Source organism: Tribolium castaneum, chromosome 1 (assembly GCF_031307605.1).
Source record: "Tribolium castaneum strain GA2 chromosome 1, icTriCast1.1, whole genome shotgun sequence".
Taxonomy (NCBI): Eukaryota; Metazoa; Arthropoda; class Insecta; order Coleoptera; family Tenebrionidae; genus Tribolium; species Tribolium castaneum.
In genome coordinates, this window is record NC_087394.1 from 1,443,316 (window position 1) to 1,458,673 (window position 15,358).

A 15,358-nucleotide genomic window follows, 5' to 3' on the forward strand; every position below is an offset into this window, starting at 1 on the left:
AAATTCTAAAAACAAGAATAGACGTAGAATGAAACCCTAAAGAGAATTTTTGAAAGAAGTGTTCCTAAAACAAGTGTTTTGTAGTACAATCTAGACAAAAATTTATAATAAATTCGAAAGATAGAACTAAAAAACAATCTTCAGAAGATTCTATATTTTATATCTACATACCATTTTACTAGAGGATCTGAGAAAAATCTTTAGAAAAATCAGTGATACAGAATAATATGGAAAAATTCTAAATTAAAGTACAAATGAATTTTGAAGAGACGTAGAACAGTATCTAAAAGAGGATTTAGAGAGTATGTAGAAGTATTTATAAAATAATCTTAAGTTGATTTTGTAAATAATTGTAAAGAAGCATTTAGAATATGATTTATTAAAAAAGAATTATCTAAAGAGGAATTCAGAAACAATACTGCTAAAGAATAATCTAGAGAAATTCTGAATGAAAATTTTTGAAATGACGTAGAATGGAACCCTAAAGAGAATTTGGACAATGTATTTGAAGAGGTGTTTTTTAAAGACTTTTGGACCCAGTCTAAAATAATTCCAAAGAATGTCGAGAAGAATTTATAAACGATTTTAAAGATGGATTTATAAAATAATCTAAAGAAAAGTCCAGAAATTCTTCAGACGGCTTTACAAAAGAATCAGAAAACAATTTTAAGAAAAATCCGATTTTTCTTATAGGTATTAATAATGTTGTTGCATATTCCATAGATAGGAATAGAAGTAGTACACCTTTATTCTACAAGTGGTTATTATGGTACATAATAACATAATATCTTAATCGATAAAATAAAGTGGCCATTTGGTGATTTTTTCTTAATTTTGAATTTTTTCGAATCTTTTTAAAATATCGTAAAAATTTCTCAAAAATTGTTTAGGGGGTTCTAAAGGCAGAAAAGTCCATAAAACTTTACTAGAGCAAGTTAAATTTTTTTTTAATTTTTGTGCAGGAACCACCAAAATTTTATGCAAAAGATTGGAAAATTTTAAATCCTGTGAAAAGTTGATACAATACGCAGAATGAGCCGCAGAATTCACTGGAACAAACCGTTTTGCTCTGCGACTTTTAGTTTTTGAGTCATGAATTTTTAATTAATAACCCGGCGCATCCACCATTTTTCAAATTAAAATATTTTTCTAAATTAAGTTCTAGAGTATGTTAGTGTTGCAAAAAAGCCGGTATAATACGCAGAATGAGCCGCAGAATTCACTGGAAGAAACCGTTTTGCTCTGCGACTTTTACTTTTTGAGTCATGAATTTTTAATTAATAACCCGGCGCATCCACCATTTTTCAAATTAAAATATTTTTCTAAATTATGTTCTAGAGTATGTTAGTGTTGCAAAAAAGCCGCTATAATACGCAAAATGAGCCGCAGAATTCACTGGAACAAACTGTTTTGCTCTGCGACTTTTAGTTTTTGAGTTATGAATTTTTTTAATGAATAAAATTTTTCACTATGACAAATGGCTACCCTAAATTTAGGCAAAAATTTTTAAATTTTTAATTGTTGTGAAAAATTGATATATTATGTAAAATGAGCCGTAGAATTCAACCGAACAAACCGCATTGCTCTACGACTTTTAGTTTTTGAGTTATAATTTTTTAAATTATTATTTCGGCGCATTCACCATTTTTCAAGTTAATAAATAAATTTCCTACTAATTCGTCGAGTGAGGTGGTGTTGCAAAAATGGCGGTGTAATACAGAAAATGAGCCGCTGAGTTCAATGGAACAAACCGCATTGCTCTACGACTTTTAGTTTTTGAGTTATAATTTTTTAAATTATTATTTCGGCGCATTCACCATTTTTCAAGTTAATAAATAAATTTCTTACCAAGTCGTCGAGTGAGGTGGTGTTGCAAAAATGGCGGTGTAATACAGAAAATGAGCCGCTGAATTCAATGGAACAAACCGCATTGCTCTACGACTTTTAGTTTTTGAGTTATAATTTTTTAAATTATTATTTCGGCGCATTCACCACTTTTCAAGTTAATAAATAAATTTCCTACTAAGTCGTCGAGTGAGGTGGTGTTGCAAAAATGGCGGTGTAATACAGAAAATGAGCCGCTGAATTCAATGGAACAAACCGCATTGCTCTACGACTTTTAGTTTTTGAGTTATAATTTTTTAAATTATTATTTCGGCGCATCCACCATTTTTCAAGTTAATAAATAAATTTCTTACCAAGTCGTCGAGTGAGGTGGTGTTGCAAAAATGGCGGTGTAATACAGAAAATGAGCCGCTGAATTCAATGGAACAAACCGCATTGCTCTACGACTTTTAGTTTTTGAATTATAATTTTTTAAATTATTATTTCGGCGCATCCACCATTTTTCAAGTTAATAAATAAATTTCTTACCAAGTCGTCGAGTGAGGTGGTGTTGCAAAAATGGCGGTGTAATACAGAAAATGAGCCGCTGAATTCAATGGAACAAACCGCATTGCTCTACGACTTTTAGTTTTTGAGTTATAATTTTTTAAATTATTATTTCGGCGCATTCACCACTTTTCAAGTTAATAAATAAATTTCCTACTAAGTCGTCGAGTGAGGTGGTGTTGCAAAAATGGCGGTGTAATACAGAAAATGAGCCGCTGAATTCAATGGAACAAACCGCATTGCTCTACGACTTTTAGTTTTTGAGTTATAATTTTTTAAATTATTATTTCGGCGCATTCACCATTTTTCAAGTTAATAAATAAATTTCTTACCAAGTCGTCGAGTGAGGTGGTGTTGCAAAAATGGCGGTGTAATACAGAAAATGAGCCGCTGAATTCAATGGAACAAACCGCATTGCTCTACGACTTTTAGTTTTTGAGTTATAATTTTTTAAATTATTATTTCGGCGCATCCACCATTTTTCAAGTTAATAAATAAATTTCCTACTAAGTCGTCGAGTGAGGTGGTGTTGCAAAAATGGCGGTGTAATACAGAAAATGAGCCGCAGAATTCACTGGAACAAACTGTTTTGCTCTGCGACTTTTAGTTTTTGAGTTATGAATTTTTTAATTAATAACCCGGCGCATCCACCATTTTTCAAATTAAAATATTTTTCTAAACTAAGTTCTAGAGTATGTTAGTGTTGCAAAAAAGTTTGCATAATATGGAAAATGAGCCGCAGAATTCACCTGAATAAACCGTTTGGCTCTACAACCCTCAGATTTGGAGTTATAAATTTTTTTAGTGTAAAACTTTGAATACCTTTGTACCCGGAACCATTGCCCGGAGCGGCTCCGGGTTCCCACGACAAAATAGATAATTTCAAGTGCTACCTGATGCTCTTTTGATTTTTGCACTAGGTCTTATTGTTTCGGAGAAAAATGCAAAAATATGTTGAAAGTTTGAGTTTTTTGTACTTTTATCATTAATTATTATTGTAAATACTCGTTGATATATGCTAAACTAATTGGATTTATTGTTTTAACAATTCGTTTATGAGTAATTAATTTTTGTTTATTTTAAAAACTCGATACTCAACTCAGGATTTTTTCCAGCTAAATAACCATGAGCGAAGAAAGCAAGAAATACAAGATCATCGAAAACGTGCTCCAAAAAATCAACAGCATGTCCATCGCCCTCCCAGACGACGAAACCAAACGAAACAACCAACTCTTACAAGTTGGTACTTTGAACCAAATTTCTATAATTATTTTCCACCAATTCGCAGATTGTCAAACGCACCGTCCAAAAAATACGAGACAAGAGCGTCCTGTTCAACAATTTATACCAAGATATTTCATACGTTGGCAGTTTTTACGATGGACTCAAAATCGGAAGTCCAAACGAGTACGATTTGGACTGCAATTTGCGATTCCCAAAACTGGCAGAAGCAACCATTGAGGAAAATAACACGCCTGGATTCGTCCACGTTGTGTTGAAAAATCTGGACGCTCTTCGGAAAAGCGAGAGCGAAGCGGCGAAATACCCGTACTTATAATTTTTACTCCACTTTTTTAAAATAAAATTGCGGGAATAAATTTCCAATTTACGACGAAATTATTGTTTAACGAGCATAATGTTTGCCAAAACGAGTGAGCGCAGCAAATAACTATGTTTTTTTTACTTTAGCAATTTGGACAAACTCCTGGATGGCAATCGCTTATCAACGAAGAAAACCAAGTCATGGGTTGAGAGTCTGATCGATACGGCGTTTCACGGAAATTTGAAAATGGATGTGAATATCGATGGTACCAACTGTCCCATCAAGGTACCCTAACCCAGATTTCGGCCCAAAATCACTAAAATTTTCAGATTGACATAATCAAAAGTGGACCAGCGTTGACCATAAAACTGGAAGGTGTCCACAATTTGAAAAAATTCGAACTAAAAATTGACTTTGTCCCTTGCTTTATTTTCCCAGCGGATCAGTGGCCCAAAAATGGTTACAGGCGAAATCTTTCACATAATAAGGTTAAAAAAACAATAATTCTGTATAAATTCCATCGAAATCTCAGTAATGAATTAAAAGTAATTCCAATAATTCCAACGTAATTCGAAAATAATTTCGGTAAATACTGTTAATTACGATGATTCTAATTTAAGTAATTTCAGATGATTCCAAAATGAAAACCAAAGAGAATTCAGAAATGCAGCTGTGATTCTCGTAATTACAAAAATTCTATAAAAATCCTAGTTCTTTCAGATTAATTCCAATAATTACAAATTAATTGACGTAATAATTCCAACTAAGTTATTGTAATTCCAATGTAATTAATTCTGATATTTCTAAGAAATTCAAAGTAATCATAAACAATACAATTCCAATCCATAGAAATTCAAAATAATTCTTGTAATTCGAACTTAATTCCCAAAATTCCAACTAAATTTTCGTAATTCTAAAATAATTTTTGGATTCCAAATTAACTATTCCGATCGTTTTTCCAAGTAATTTTAAGTAATTCCAAAAAAAAAATCCAAAATTCCAGAAAATTTTGAGTAATGCACAAAAAACTCCAGCTGTTATTTTTCGGTAATTCCGAAAATTTACACAACAATTCTAATAATGTATTCTAATCTAGATGAATTTCCATAATTCCAAAATAATTCCTATCATTTCAACATTTACCGTAATTCCAACTAGTTTTTCGTAATTCAATTTTTTTATACCAATAGATAATTTCAAATTAATTAATTCTGATAGTTCCAAGAAATTTTTAAGTAATTTTTATTCCAAGTAATCTCAGATGATACAATGATAATTCTAGTAAATCTAAAAAGAATTCTAGTAATGCACAAATTATTTCATCTGAAATTACAGTAACGACAAAAAATGCACCAAAATTCCAGTAATTCCTATAATCAGTATGATCCAGGTTAAATCAAGATTAATTCAAATTATTTCAAATTAATTCGTCTAAGTAAAACTTAATTGCCATCATTCCAACTTAGTTTTTGTAATTCCAAAATAATTCTTGTAATTCCAAATTAATTAATTCCGATAGTACCAAGAAACTTAAGGCAATTTCTGTTCAAAGTAATTTTGGATAATTCCAGCTGTAATTCCACAAAAATTCCCCCAAAATTTATGTTAACTTAATATTAATAATTAATAATTAATTAATTAATATTAATAATTAATTAAGTTAAAAAGACCGTAATTATTAAATTACTTCCTGTTATTTCAATTAATTAATTCCAAGTAATTACTAATTATTAAATTAGTTCCTGTTATTTTAATTAATTAATTCCAAGTTTAGTCTCAAATACTTCAAAAAAAATCTGTAATTCCTAAAACAATTCACAAATAATTTTAGCTATCATTCCACTTAATTAACTTAATTTCCGTAATTCCAAAATATTTTCTGTAACTCCAAATTAATTAATTCCGATGGTTCCAAAAAAGTTAACGCAATTCCTATTCCAAAACAAATTCCAGCTATTGCAATGAGAATTCTAGTAATTCGAAAAAGAATCAAATTAATTCCAAGTAATTCCAGCTGTAATTACAGTAATTCCAGAAAAAATGCACTACAATTCCCGTAATTGCTAGGATCCATATTAATTCTAGTAATTTTAAATTAATTCCTGTAATTCCAATTTAATTGGCATAATGCCAAATTAGTTTTTGTAATTCCCAATTAATTAATTTTGATAGTTCTAGGGAACTTCACTCAATTTCTATTCCAAGTAATTTCAGATAATTCCAAAAAGAATTTTAGTAAATAATAATTCATAAATAATCCCAGCTGTAATTCCAAAAAAATCACTATAATTCCAGTGTATTCAATAATCTATGTTAATTCAAAATTAATTCCAATAACATTAAATTAATTTCTGTTAAAAATAACAGGAATTAATTTGATTAATTAATTAATTAATTCCGATAGTTACAAGAAATTTTAAGTAATTTTTGTTCCAAGTAATCTCAGATGATTCCAAAAAGAATTCCTTCAATTACAATGATAATTCTAGTAATTCTAGAAAGAATTCTAGCAATCGACAAATAATTTCAGCTGAAATTACAGTAACGACAAAAAATGCACCAAAATTCCAGTAATTCCCATAATCAGTATGATCCATGTTAATTCAAGATTAATTCAAATTATTTCAAATTAATTCGTCTAATTATAACTTAATTGCCATAATTACAACTTAGTTTTTGTAATTCCAAAATAATTCTTGTAATTCCAAATTAATTAATTCCGATAGTACCAAGAAACTTAAGGCAATTTCTGTTCAAAGTAATTTTGGATAATTCCAGCTGTAATTCCAAAACAAAATTCCACCAAAATTTATGTTAACTTAATATTAATTCCAATAATATTTGATTACGTTGAATTGCTTAAAACTTTTGGAATCAATTAATTTAAAATTACAAAAATTAAGTTGGAATTACGAGAATTAAGTTAAAAAGACCGTAATTATTAAATTAGTTCCTGTTATTTTAATTAATTAATTCCAAGTTTAGTCTCAAATACTTCAAAAAAAATCTGTAATTCCTAAAACAATTCACAAATAATTTTAGCTATCATTCCATTTAAGTAACTTAATTTCCGTAATTACAAAATATTTTCTGTAACTCCAACTCCAACTCCGATGGTTCCAAAAAAGTTAACGTAATTCCTATTCCAAAACAAATTCCAGCTCATGCAATGAGAATTCTAGTAATTCAAAAAAGAATCAAAGTAATTCACAAGTAATTCCAGCTGTAATTACAGTAATTCCAGAAAAAATGCACTACAATTCCCGTAATTCCTAGAATCCATATTAATTCTAGTAATTTTAAATTAATTCCTGTAATTCTAATTTAATTGGCATAATGCCAAATTAGTTTTTGTAATTTCCAATTAATTAATTTTGATAGTTCTAAGGATCTTAACTCAATTTTTATTCCAAGTAATTTCAGATAATTCCAAAAAGAATTCTAGTAAATAATAATTCATAAATAATCCCAGCTGTAATTCCAAAAAAATCCACCAAAACTCCAGCATATCCAGTAATCTATGTTAATTCAAGATTAATTCCAATAATATCAAATTAATTAATTAATCAATTAAATTAAAAAACTTAATTTAACGTAATTTTTCCAATTATAGTCCCAAGTAATTTCAACTGTCAATTTATTTAATTAATTTAATTCCGTAATTACTTTGTTATCGTAATTCCAAAATTAAGTATTCCGATTGTTCTAAGACATTTATCGTAATTTCAAAAAAAAATCGATCAACTTACAAATAATCCTTGATAATTCAATAATTTATCCCAATATTTCTAACTTAAATAATTCATTTAATTATTACGTTTTTCGATTTGAGTGCACTTGTGCTAAATAACCATTTCTCGTAGAAAACTTTTTTCGTTGTCCCGAAAAGTCCGAACGATTTGGACGTTTACAACTGGAGACTGAGCTTCCAAGAACAAGAGCGAGAATTACTCCATAATTACAAAAACATGAAGTCGAGCATTAGACTAATCAAGGTATTTTTTGTGAGTTTGTGGCTGTAATTTATTTTTTTTATTAGAAAATACGGGACCGACATGACCATAACATTGCCAGCTATTTTATCAAGACTGTCTTTATGTGGGAACTGGAAAATTTCGATAAAAATTTCTGGGAACAGTCGTTAAGTTTCGTGTTTATGACTGTATGTTTTTTTCTTATTTTATAGTTGTTTTGACTTTTTATTTCAAAGATGTTGAGAAAATACGGTGAGTATATAAAACGGCGCAACATCCCGAACTATTGGCACGAAAAACACAATCTGATCGAAGATTTGAGAGAAGAAACTGCTGTTTGTATCGCAAATAAAGTCCGGAATATTGGCGACCACATCGAGCGAATTTGTAGCTCAAACTCGGGTTTTTACGACATTGTTAATTATTTCTGTAAGTGTTTGATTCAAACAACTAATCTTTTGATTGCTTCTGCTTCAGTAAAGCCCCACGAGTTTGACTTGGACAGTTTTAAACAAGAAGTGAGTGTTGGTAAAAAGCTGCTCAAACGAATGGAATCTGACAAAAATCTGGCACAAGTTTCGTCAAATTCTGACGATTCGGAAACGTCTGATTTTGCAAAATTGGAAAATTTGTGCCTTCAATTGGCCTCAGATCAGAGGAAGGTTGTGGGTTTGCTGGAACGTTTGGGGGAAGATTTGGAGAAGAAGAAAACGCAAGATGAACGAATTATGAGGAGGATTGAGTCAAAAATCGACCGCTTGTTGGCGAAAATAACTGTTGAAGATTTTGAAACGAATGTAACTAGTGATACAGTCGAACTTACGAGGTGATTTAGAAAAAAAAAGTGTTATTTTATCGTTCTCTCAAGTCTAGGCAAATTGTATTGATAAAGAGGGCTGACATTAGGAAAACAGCTTTAATAAATTATTTTTTTTGTACTTTATTTTATTTTATTCCCAGCTACAGTTATTCTGATACAATTCAGGTAAGTAAAAAATTATTCATAAACAAATTTAAGGTAAGATAAACTTAAAAAACTCATTTATCTACCTTGCCTTTTTCAAATCCTTGAGCACATTTTTAAGCTAAACTCACATTTGTTCTCTTAAAACAAAGAATACTTTTTTTACGATTTTTTTTTACAACACGACGAATTTTTGAAAATTGCATTCTTTTAAGCTCAGAATTTTTGCGAAATTAAATGAAATTATTTCTCGTTAGTGAAACGAATTTGATTTGGAAAATTCCAAATGTGAAAAATGTGCGATTGGAATAAAGAAATGTGAATTTTTTTTATTAATTTGAAAAATTTGTACCTAAAGACTTAAGGTGTGGGTTTTAATAATTCTAAGACTGCTTAATGAATATTTATTGTTAATGTGTAGGTAATACAAAATGAATATGGTTTTCTAATTAAAAAAATTAAAGAACAAAAAACTCGAAAACGTTTAAAGTAATATTGTCTTCGTATAAAGCCCACTGTTTAATCTGCAGCTTCGTGAAGTCCCTCACCAAGACCTGAAAATGGTGGATTATATCATGAAAATAAAAACATTATACAGGATGTTCCGCCTAAACCCCAAATTAGAACTGTTGAAAGTTCTAATAAAGATATTTATTTGTAAGTTGAAAATATTCTTAAGATGGCGGCATTTCCGGTTATACCGGAAGTCGCTATCAACTTTGTTATTTTAAATGAAAAGTTATGTTTTTCACTACGTTTTTAGATTAGTTGAGTTATTTTAAGGCCGTTTTTATCAACTTTCCCTATACCTAAGTTTAACCGTTTTCGAGATATTTAAGATTTTTTGAAAATTTTTGGATTTGCACCTGTCACTTAAAAAATCAGTAACTCTGTTAGTTTTTGAGATTTCGAAATTAAATTTGGAGAATTAAAAGTGAAAGTCTATATCAATTCTCCAATGTGTCCAGAATTGGAAAAGAAGTTATAAAAACGCAAAAATTTTAAAGTTAGGTTTGAACCCAAAACTTAATTTTTTTAAATGAAATGTTCCAATTTTTATATTACTAGATGGAGGAGAATTTTGTTCGATCTGCATTAGCACTCCCTATACCCATCTGTGATAATTTTCAAGTCATGTTGGTTTTTTTGACATTGTAGAAAATTTCCTACTGACCACAGCTATTTTTGCATGGCAGGGGTTTGTTATTGTTTTTTAGAAATTTTAAAACACCAAAGAAAAAATCTAGGCTTCCTCTTTTAAGTGGGCTAAAAAATATTACCAAATTTTTAAAAATGGCAGTGTTATCGATTTTTGAAGTGGAAGGTGCAAATTCAAAAGAAAATTAAAACCCTAAATATTTCGTAAATGGCTAAATTTAGGTATAGGGAAAGCTTATAAAAACTGCGTTAAAATAACTCTAGTAATCCAAAAACGCATTAAAAAATGTAGTTTTCCATTTAAAATAAGAAAGTTGATAGCGACTTCCGGTATAACCGGAAGTGTCATCACCATGAAAATATTTTCATTGAACAGGACCTAAGAGATTATAGTCGTATACAAACTTTCAGATGACTATCATTATTAGAACTACCAATACTTCAAATGTGGGGTTTAGACGGCACACCCTGTATATTCCTTTAACTTTTTGAGAAATATAGAAATCACCTAAATTTGTCACTTTTACTTATAATAAAAATATTAAACTTTTTTAACACAAAACAAGTTAAAATCTTTTTTATGAGACCAAATATTTTTCCAAAATTTAGCAACATTATCTTCACTTGCAAGGTGATTATGTTTTCCTTATTTAGATTACGATAAAAAATTCATTATAAAATTTATGGACACAGAATTTTTATTTATCCAAGCTTATTCTATTTACATATTCTTAATCTCCTGAGTTGAGTTATTTTCCCGAATATTTTTTTCTACACATTGAATTGAGCGAACTCTTTTCTAATATTTTTTTCATTCATTCTACTCATGTTTTTTGTTTAACATTCGTTTGATATTATATATTATATTATATATTTACCTTGAGATTTGGGTTTAGTCCTTGGTTTCAAATCCTGATAATAAAAATAAAAGTCGTCATTTTCATTGGCAAATTCCTCCAATTCTTCTTTGGCTGAATCAACATCAGCACCAGCATCGATTAAAATCGCAACAATTGAGAAACTGCGATTTTTTGCAGCTACTGCAAGAGGACTCTTTCCATTTTTATCATACAACTTTGTAGAAAATCCTTGTTCCAAAAGATACTTGACAAAAAGTGGATTTCCAGTTTCAACAGCTTTGAGCAAAGTACAAGTGTCGAAATTGCCCAAAACAACGCTCTTCAGTTCAACTTCCATCTTCATTAGATTCTTGAGACATTGAAAATGATCTTGCATCAGACATTTGCAATCCATTTTCGCTCCCTTGCTTATTAAATACTTGGCAATTTCGCAGTCGTCAAGCTTCAAGGCGTCAAACAGTGGATAAAAACCTTGAGCATTTGTAAAGTTGACGTCGGCACCACTTTCGACTAAAATCTTGACCACTTCGAAATTTCTCTTCTGTACAGCTCTGATTAGAGGTGTGATTCCGTCTCGATATTTGCAATTAATTGCAACATTATTTTCAATGAAAAAATTAATTATCTCCACATTACCCACATTTATGGCCTCCAATAAAGCATTTTGCATCGTTAAAGCTGCTCTAAATTCGAATAAAAGTTTGACTGCTTCTAAATTACCCTGTTCAACAGCTAGCACAAGAGGGGTTTTCTTACTTGCACCCTTGTTACAGACATCAGCACCATCTTCTAAAAGTTTTCGGGCTTGATCTATTTTTTTGGTAAAAATTGCGTATCCAAGAGGTGTAAAATAATAATCCAATGTTTCTGTTTGACTATATTTTTGAGCAAGGGTTAGAGCAGTTGTTCCATCAGAATTCTTTAAACACATGTCAGCTCCTGAACTAATTAGAAGTTTAGTAGCTTCAAAATAATTTTTCATAATGGATACCGAAATTGGTGTGTATTTTATATTTTCCAAACAATAATCATATCTTACAAGTAAATTTACATCTGCATCCTTATTTACAAGCAGCTTTACAATATCTAGTGGACACTTTATGTAAATTGCATAGTGTAAAGGTGCACATTCGCCTCTAGTTGTGTAATTAACCTCGGCACCGTTTTCTATTAAATACTCTATTACATCGATTTTTTTCGCATTTATAGCAATCATAAGTGGCGGCAAATACATATGATCATATTTTTTCCCCATATAAGTGAAATTTAAGTTAAGCTTTTCCCATACGTAACTCCGAACTCCACTTAAATCGCCCTTTTCAATCGCATCAATGAATGCATCCGTTTCCTACAAGCAATAACAAACTTTTAGAAGTTCATTCACTCAAAAAACACGCAATTATGAATTCGAAATCGAGCGAAAAACACGAAAAAGTTGATACGCAATTGAAATAAATTTACATTACCTTAATTGTTGCCCTAGCCATTGCACGTTTCCTTTTTCAGCGCACAAAGGAAGTGACAAAAAACGATAACGTCGGCTGTTTAATGGAATTTTGTTTTGACTGCAAGAAACTGCAATCAGTGCAAACTGAGACAAATCAACAGCAGAACCTGAAGTATTCTAAATTCTGCAACCACAAAAACACTTCAGTAGTGCGTCATTGTTTAGTAAAACAAGTAATTTCTGTGAACATTAATAGTTATTTAATAAACTAGTTTGTTAATGAAGGCGATTAATAAACGAAACTGTTTAAAGCACGAACGAGCGATAGCCAGTGATATAATATCAGCTCCCACATCAAATTTGTTTTCAACTATAGCAATTATCAGTGGGGTGTTAATTGTATGAGATTCAGTGAAACTTAAATCGTACTTATGTGAGACATATCTTTCAACTTCATTTAAATCTCTTCTGATTCCAGCAATTAATGCCTTTTTTTCCTACAAACAATAGTTGGAAAATTTCAAAACAATCACACTTGATCAAAATAACTGTCACCACTTTACTTTACTCAAGTTGAAAATCTAAATTTGAAATTCACACACAGTACAAAACTTTTCCTAAGCAAAAATTTCATTAGCAGAGAAGAACTTACCTCAGAAATCATGTTATTAGGCATTGTAAATTTCTTCTATACTGCTTTTGTCGAAACTCACTAATATAAATTTACTAAGTGTTTTTAAACGAAAATAAATAAGCACTTGAGTATCATAGGATAACAAAGATAAGATAAAACAATAAATGGATTAATAGCGGACACCTTTGCACAACGAACATTGTTGTAGGAACGTAACAAAAACAAAAAAATATATAAGACAACCTCCCTACAACGGACGCTATTTATAACGAACGCGGTCAAAGAACAATAATCATAATATCACATAAATTTACCTCTTACAACAGTCAGACCGAAAAAGTAGTTTTGTAAAGAACGAACATTTGTTTGTTTCATAGACCATATAGAAATGGATGAATAATGTATATTTCTATTTTCAGAAAACTTGGAAAAAAATACCTATCCGAAAAAGTTTAAAAAATAAGGTAAGTAAGACAAACTTCAAAAACTCACTTACCTACTTGCAGAATTTCCTTGCCTTTTTCAAATGCTTGAGCACATTCTTAAACTAAAAACTCATTTTTTCACTCGAAACTTTGCTCAAAAACGACTGAGAATATCTATATATATTAAAATAACAAAACTAGTTTTTTTCGAGCATTCTAGTAAGACTTACAACCAAATTATTTATTTCGTATAAATTTGTTACACTTCACAAACCAAAAGATAAGTGTAAATTAAAAATTGTTTTTTTTTCGTGACGTTATATTTGTTTTTGAGTCAAAAAATCACGTATTTTGACCAAAAGAGACGGAAAAATCATTTAATTTCGTGGAAAACTACCATATTTCACATAAATTTGCTAAGACCGGCCTAAAAAAATACAAATTAAGGTGGAAGTGAAATTACTTTGGTCGCTTTTGTTAGATTTATCTTATTTTTAAGCAAAGAATTTGTTTTGCCGGTTTTTTGACTCTCTTAAGTGATAAGCTAGTTTTTTGAACGAGAATACTTTTTTTACGAGATTTTGTTACAACACGACGAATTTTTGAAAATTGCATTCTTTTAAGCTCAGAATTTTTGCGAAATTAAGTGAAATTATTTCTCGTTAGTGAAACGAATTTGATTTGGAAAATTCCAAATGTGAAAAAAGTGCGATTGGAATAAAGAAATGTCGTGAATTTTTTTTATTAATTTGAAAAATTTGTACCTAAAGACTTAAGGTGTGGGTTTTAATAATTCTAAGACTGCTTAATGAATATTTATTGTTAATGTGTAGGTAATACAAAATGAAAATGGTTTTCTCATTAAAAAAATTAAAGAACAATAAACTCGAAAACGTTTAAAGTAATATTATCTTCGTATAAAGCCCACTGTTTAATCTGCAGCTTCGTGAAGTCCCTCACCAAGACCTGAAAATGGTGGATTATATCATAAAAATAAAAACATTATACAGGATGTTCCGCCTAAAACCCATATTAGAACTGTTGAAAGTTCTAATAAAGATATTTATTTGTAAGTTGATGCTCAGCTATAATCCGTTGAGTTCTGCTCAATGAAAATATTCTTAAGATGGCGGCATTTCCGGTTATACCGGAAGTCGCTATCAACTTTGTTATTTTAAATGAAAAGTTATGTTTTTCACTACGTTTTTAGATTAGTTGAGTTATTTTAAGGCCGCTTTTATCAGCTTTCCCTATTCCTAAGTTTAACCGTTTTCGAGATATTTAAGATTTTTTAAAAATTTTTGGATTTGCACCTGTCACTTAAAAAACCAGTAACTCTGTTAGTTTTCGAGATTTCGAAATTAAATTTGGAGAATTAAAAGTGAAAGTCTATATCAATTCTCCAATGTGTCCAGAATTGGAAAAGAAGTTATAAAAACACAAAAATTTTAACGTTAGGTTTGAACAACTTCAAGTACCCAAAACTTAATTTTTTTAAATGAAATGTTCCAATTTTTATATTACTAGATGGAGGAGAATTTTGTTCGATCTGTATTAGCATTCCCTATACCTATCTGTGATAATTTTCAAGTCATGTTGGTTTTTTTGACATTGTAAAAAATTTCCTACTAACCACAGCTATTTTTGCATGGCAGGGGTTTGTTATTGTTTTTTTGAAATTTTTAAACACCAAAGAAAAGATCTAGGCTTCCTCTTTTAAGTGAACTAAAAAATATTACCAAATTTTTAAAAATGGCAGTGTTATCGATTTTTGAAGTGGAAGGTGCAAATTCAAAAGAAAATTAAAACCCTAAATGTTTCGTAAATGGCTAAATTTAGGTATAGGGAAAGCTTATAAAAACTGCGTTAAAATAACTTTAGTAATCCAAAAACGCATTAAAAAATGTAGTTTTCCATTTAAAATAAGAAAGTTGATAGCGACTTCCGGTATAACCGGAAGTG

General features: G+C 30.0%; 2 protein-coding genes across 20 annotated transcripts in view; one reads left to right on the top strand and one right to left on the bottom strand.

The window, feature by feature from the left end:
* The window catches only part of LOC103313627 (cyclic GMP-AMP synthase-like receptor), a 28,174-nt gene extending 19,328 nt beyond the window's left edge, over positions 1 to 8,846 (top strand). For 3 of the 4 annotated variants that reach the window (XM_015984490.2, XM_015984492.2, XM_064359942.1), the window contains exons 2-9: positions 3,507 to 3,630; positions 3,680 to 3,939; positions 4,081 to 4,219; positions 4,264 to 4,422; positions 7,798 to 7,929; positions 7,974 to 8,096; positions 8,145 to 8,337; positions 8,386 to 8,846. In XM_015984490.2, the coding sequence (XP_015839976.1) occupies positions 3,517 to 3,630; positions 3,680 to 3,939; positions 4,081 to 4,219; positions 4,264 to 4,422; positions 7,798 to 7,929; positions 7,974 to 8,096; positions 8,145 to 8,337; positions 8,386 to 8,738 (1,473 nt within the window). In that variant the 5' untranslated portion in view covers positions 3,507 to 3,516 and the 3' untranslated portion in view covers positions 8,739 to 8,846. The remainder of the gene's footprint in view (positions 1 to 3,506; positions 3,631 to 3,679; positions 3,940 to 4,080; positions 4,220 to 4,263; positions 4,423 to 7,797; positions 7,930 to 7,973; positions 8,097 to 8,144; positions 8,338 to 8,385) is intronic. The other variant, XM_015984493.2, reaches the window with a different exon arrangement.
* A 414-nt stretch (positions 8,847 to 9,260) lies between these two features.
* Positions 9,261 to 15,358, bottom strand: part of LOC655731 (putative ankyrin repeat protein RF_0381) — a 32,199-nt gene continuing 26,101 nt past the window's right edge. For all 16 annotated transcript variants that reach the window (XR_010336371.1, XR_010336370.1, XR_010336369.1 and 13 more), the window contains 4 exons: positions 12,990 to 14,362; positions 12,357 to 12,521; positions 10,909 to 12,238; positions 9,261 to 9,426 (listed from right to left, as the gene is read on the bottom strand). Coding sequence is in view for 3 of the 16 variants with exons in the window: in XM_064359954.1 (XP_064216024.1) it covers positions 14,328 to 14,362 (35 nt within the window). In the remaining 13 variants the exon portion in view is untranslated. The remainder of the gene's footprint in view (positions 9,427 to 10,908; positions 12,239 to 12,356; positions 12,522 to 12,989; positions 14,363 to 15,358) is intronic.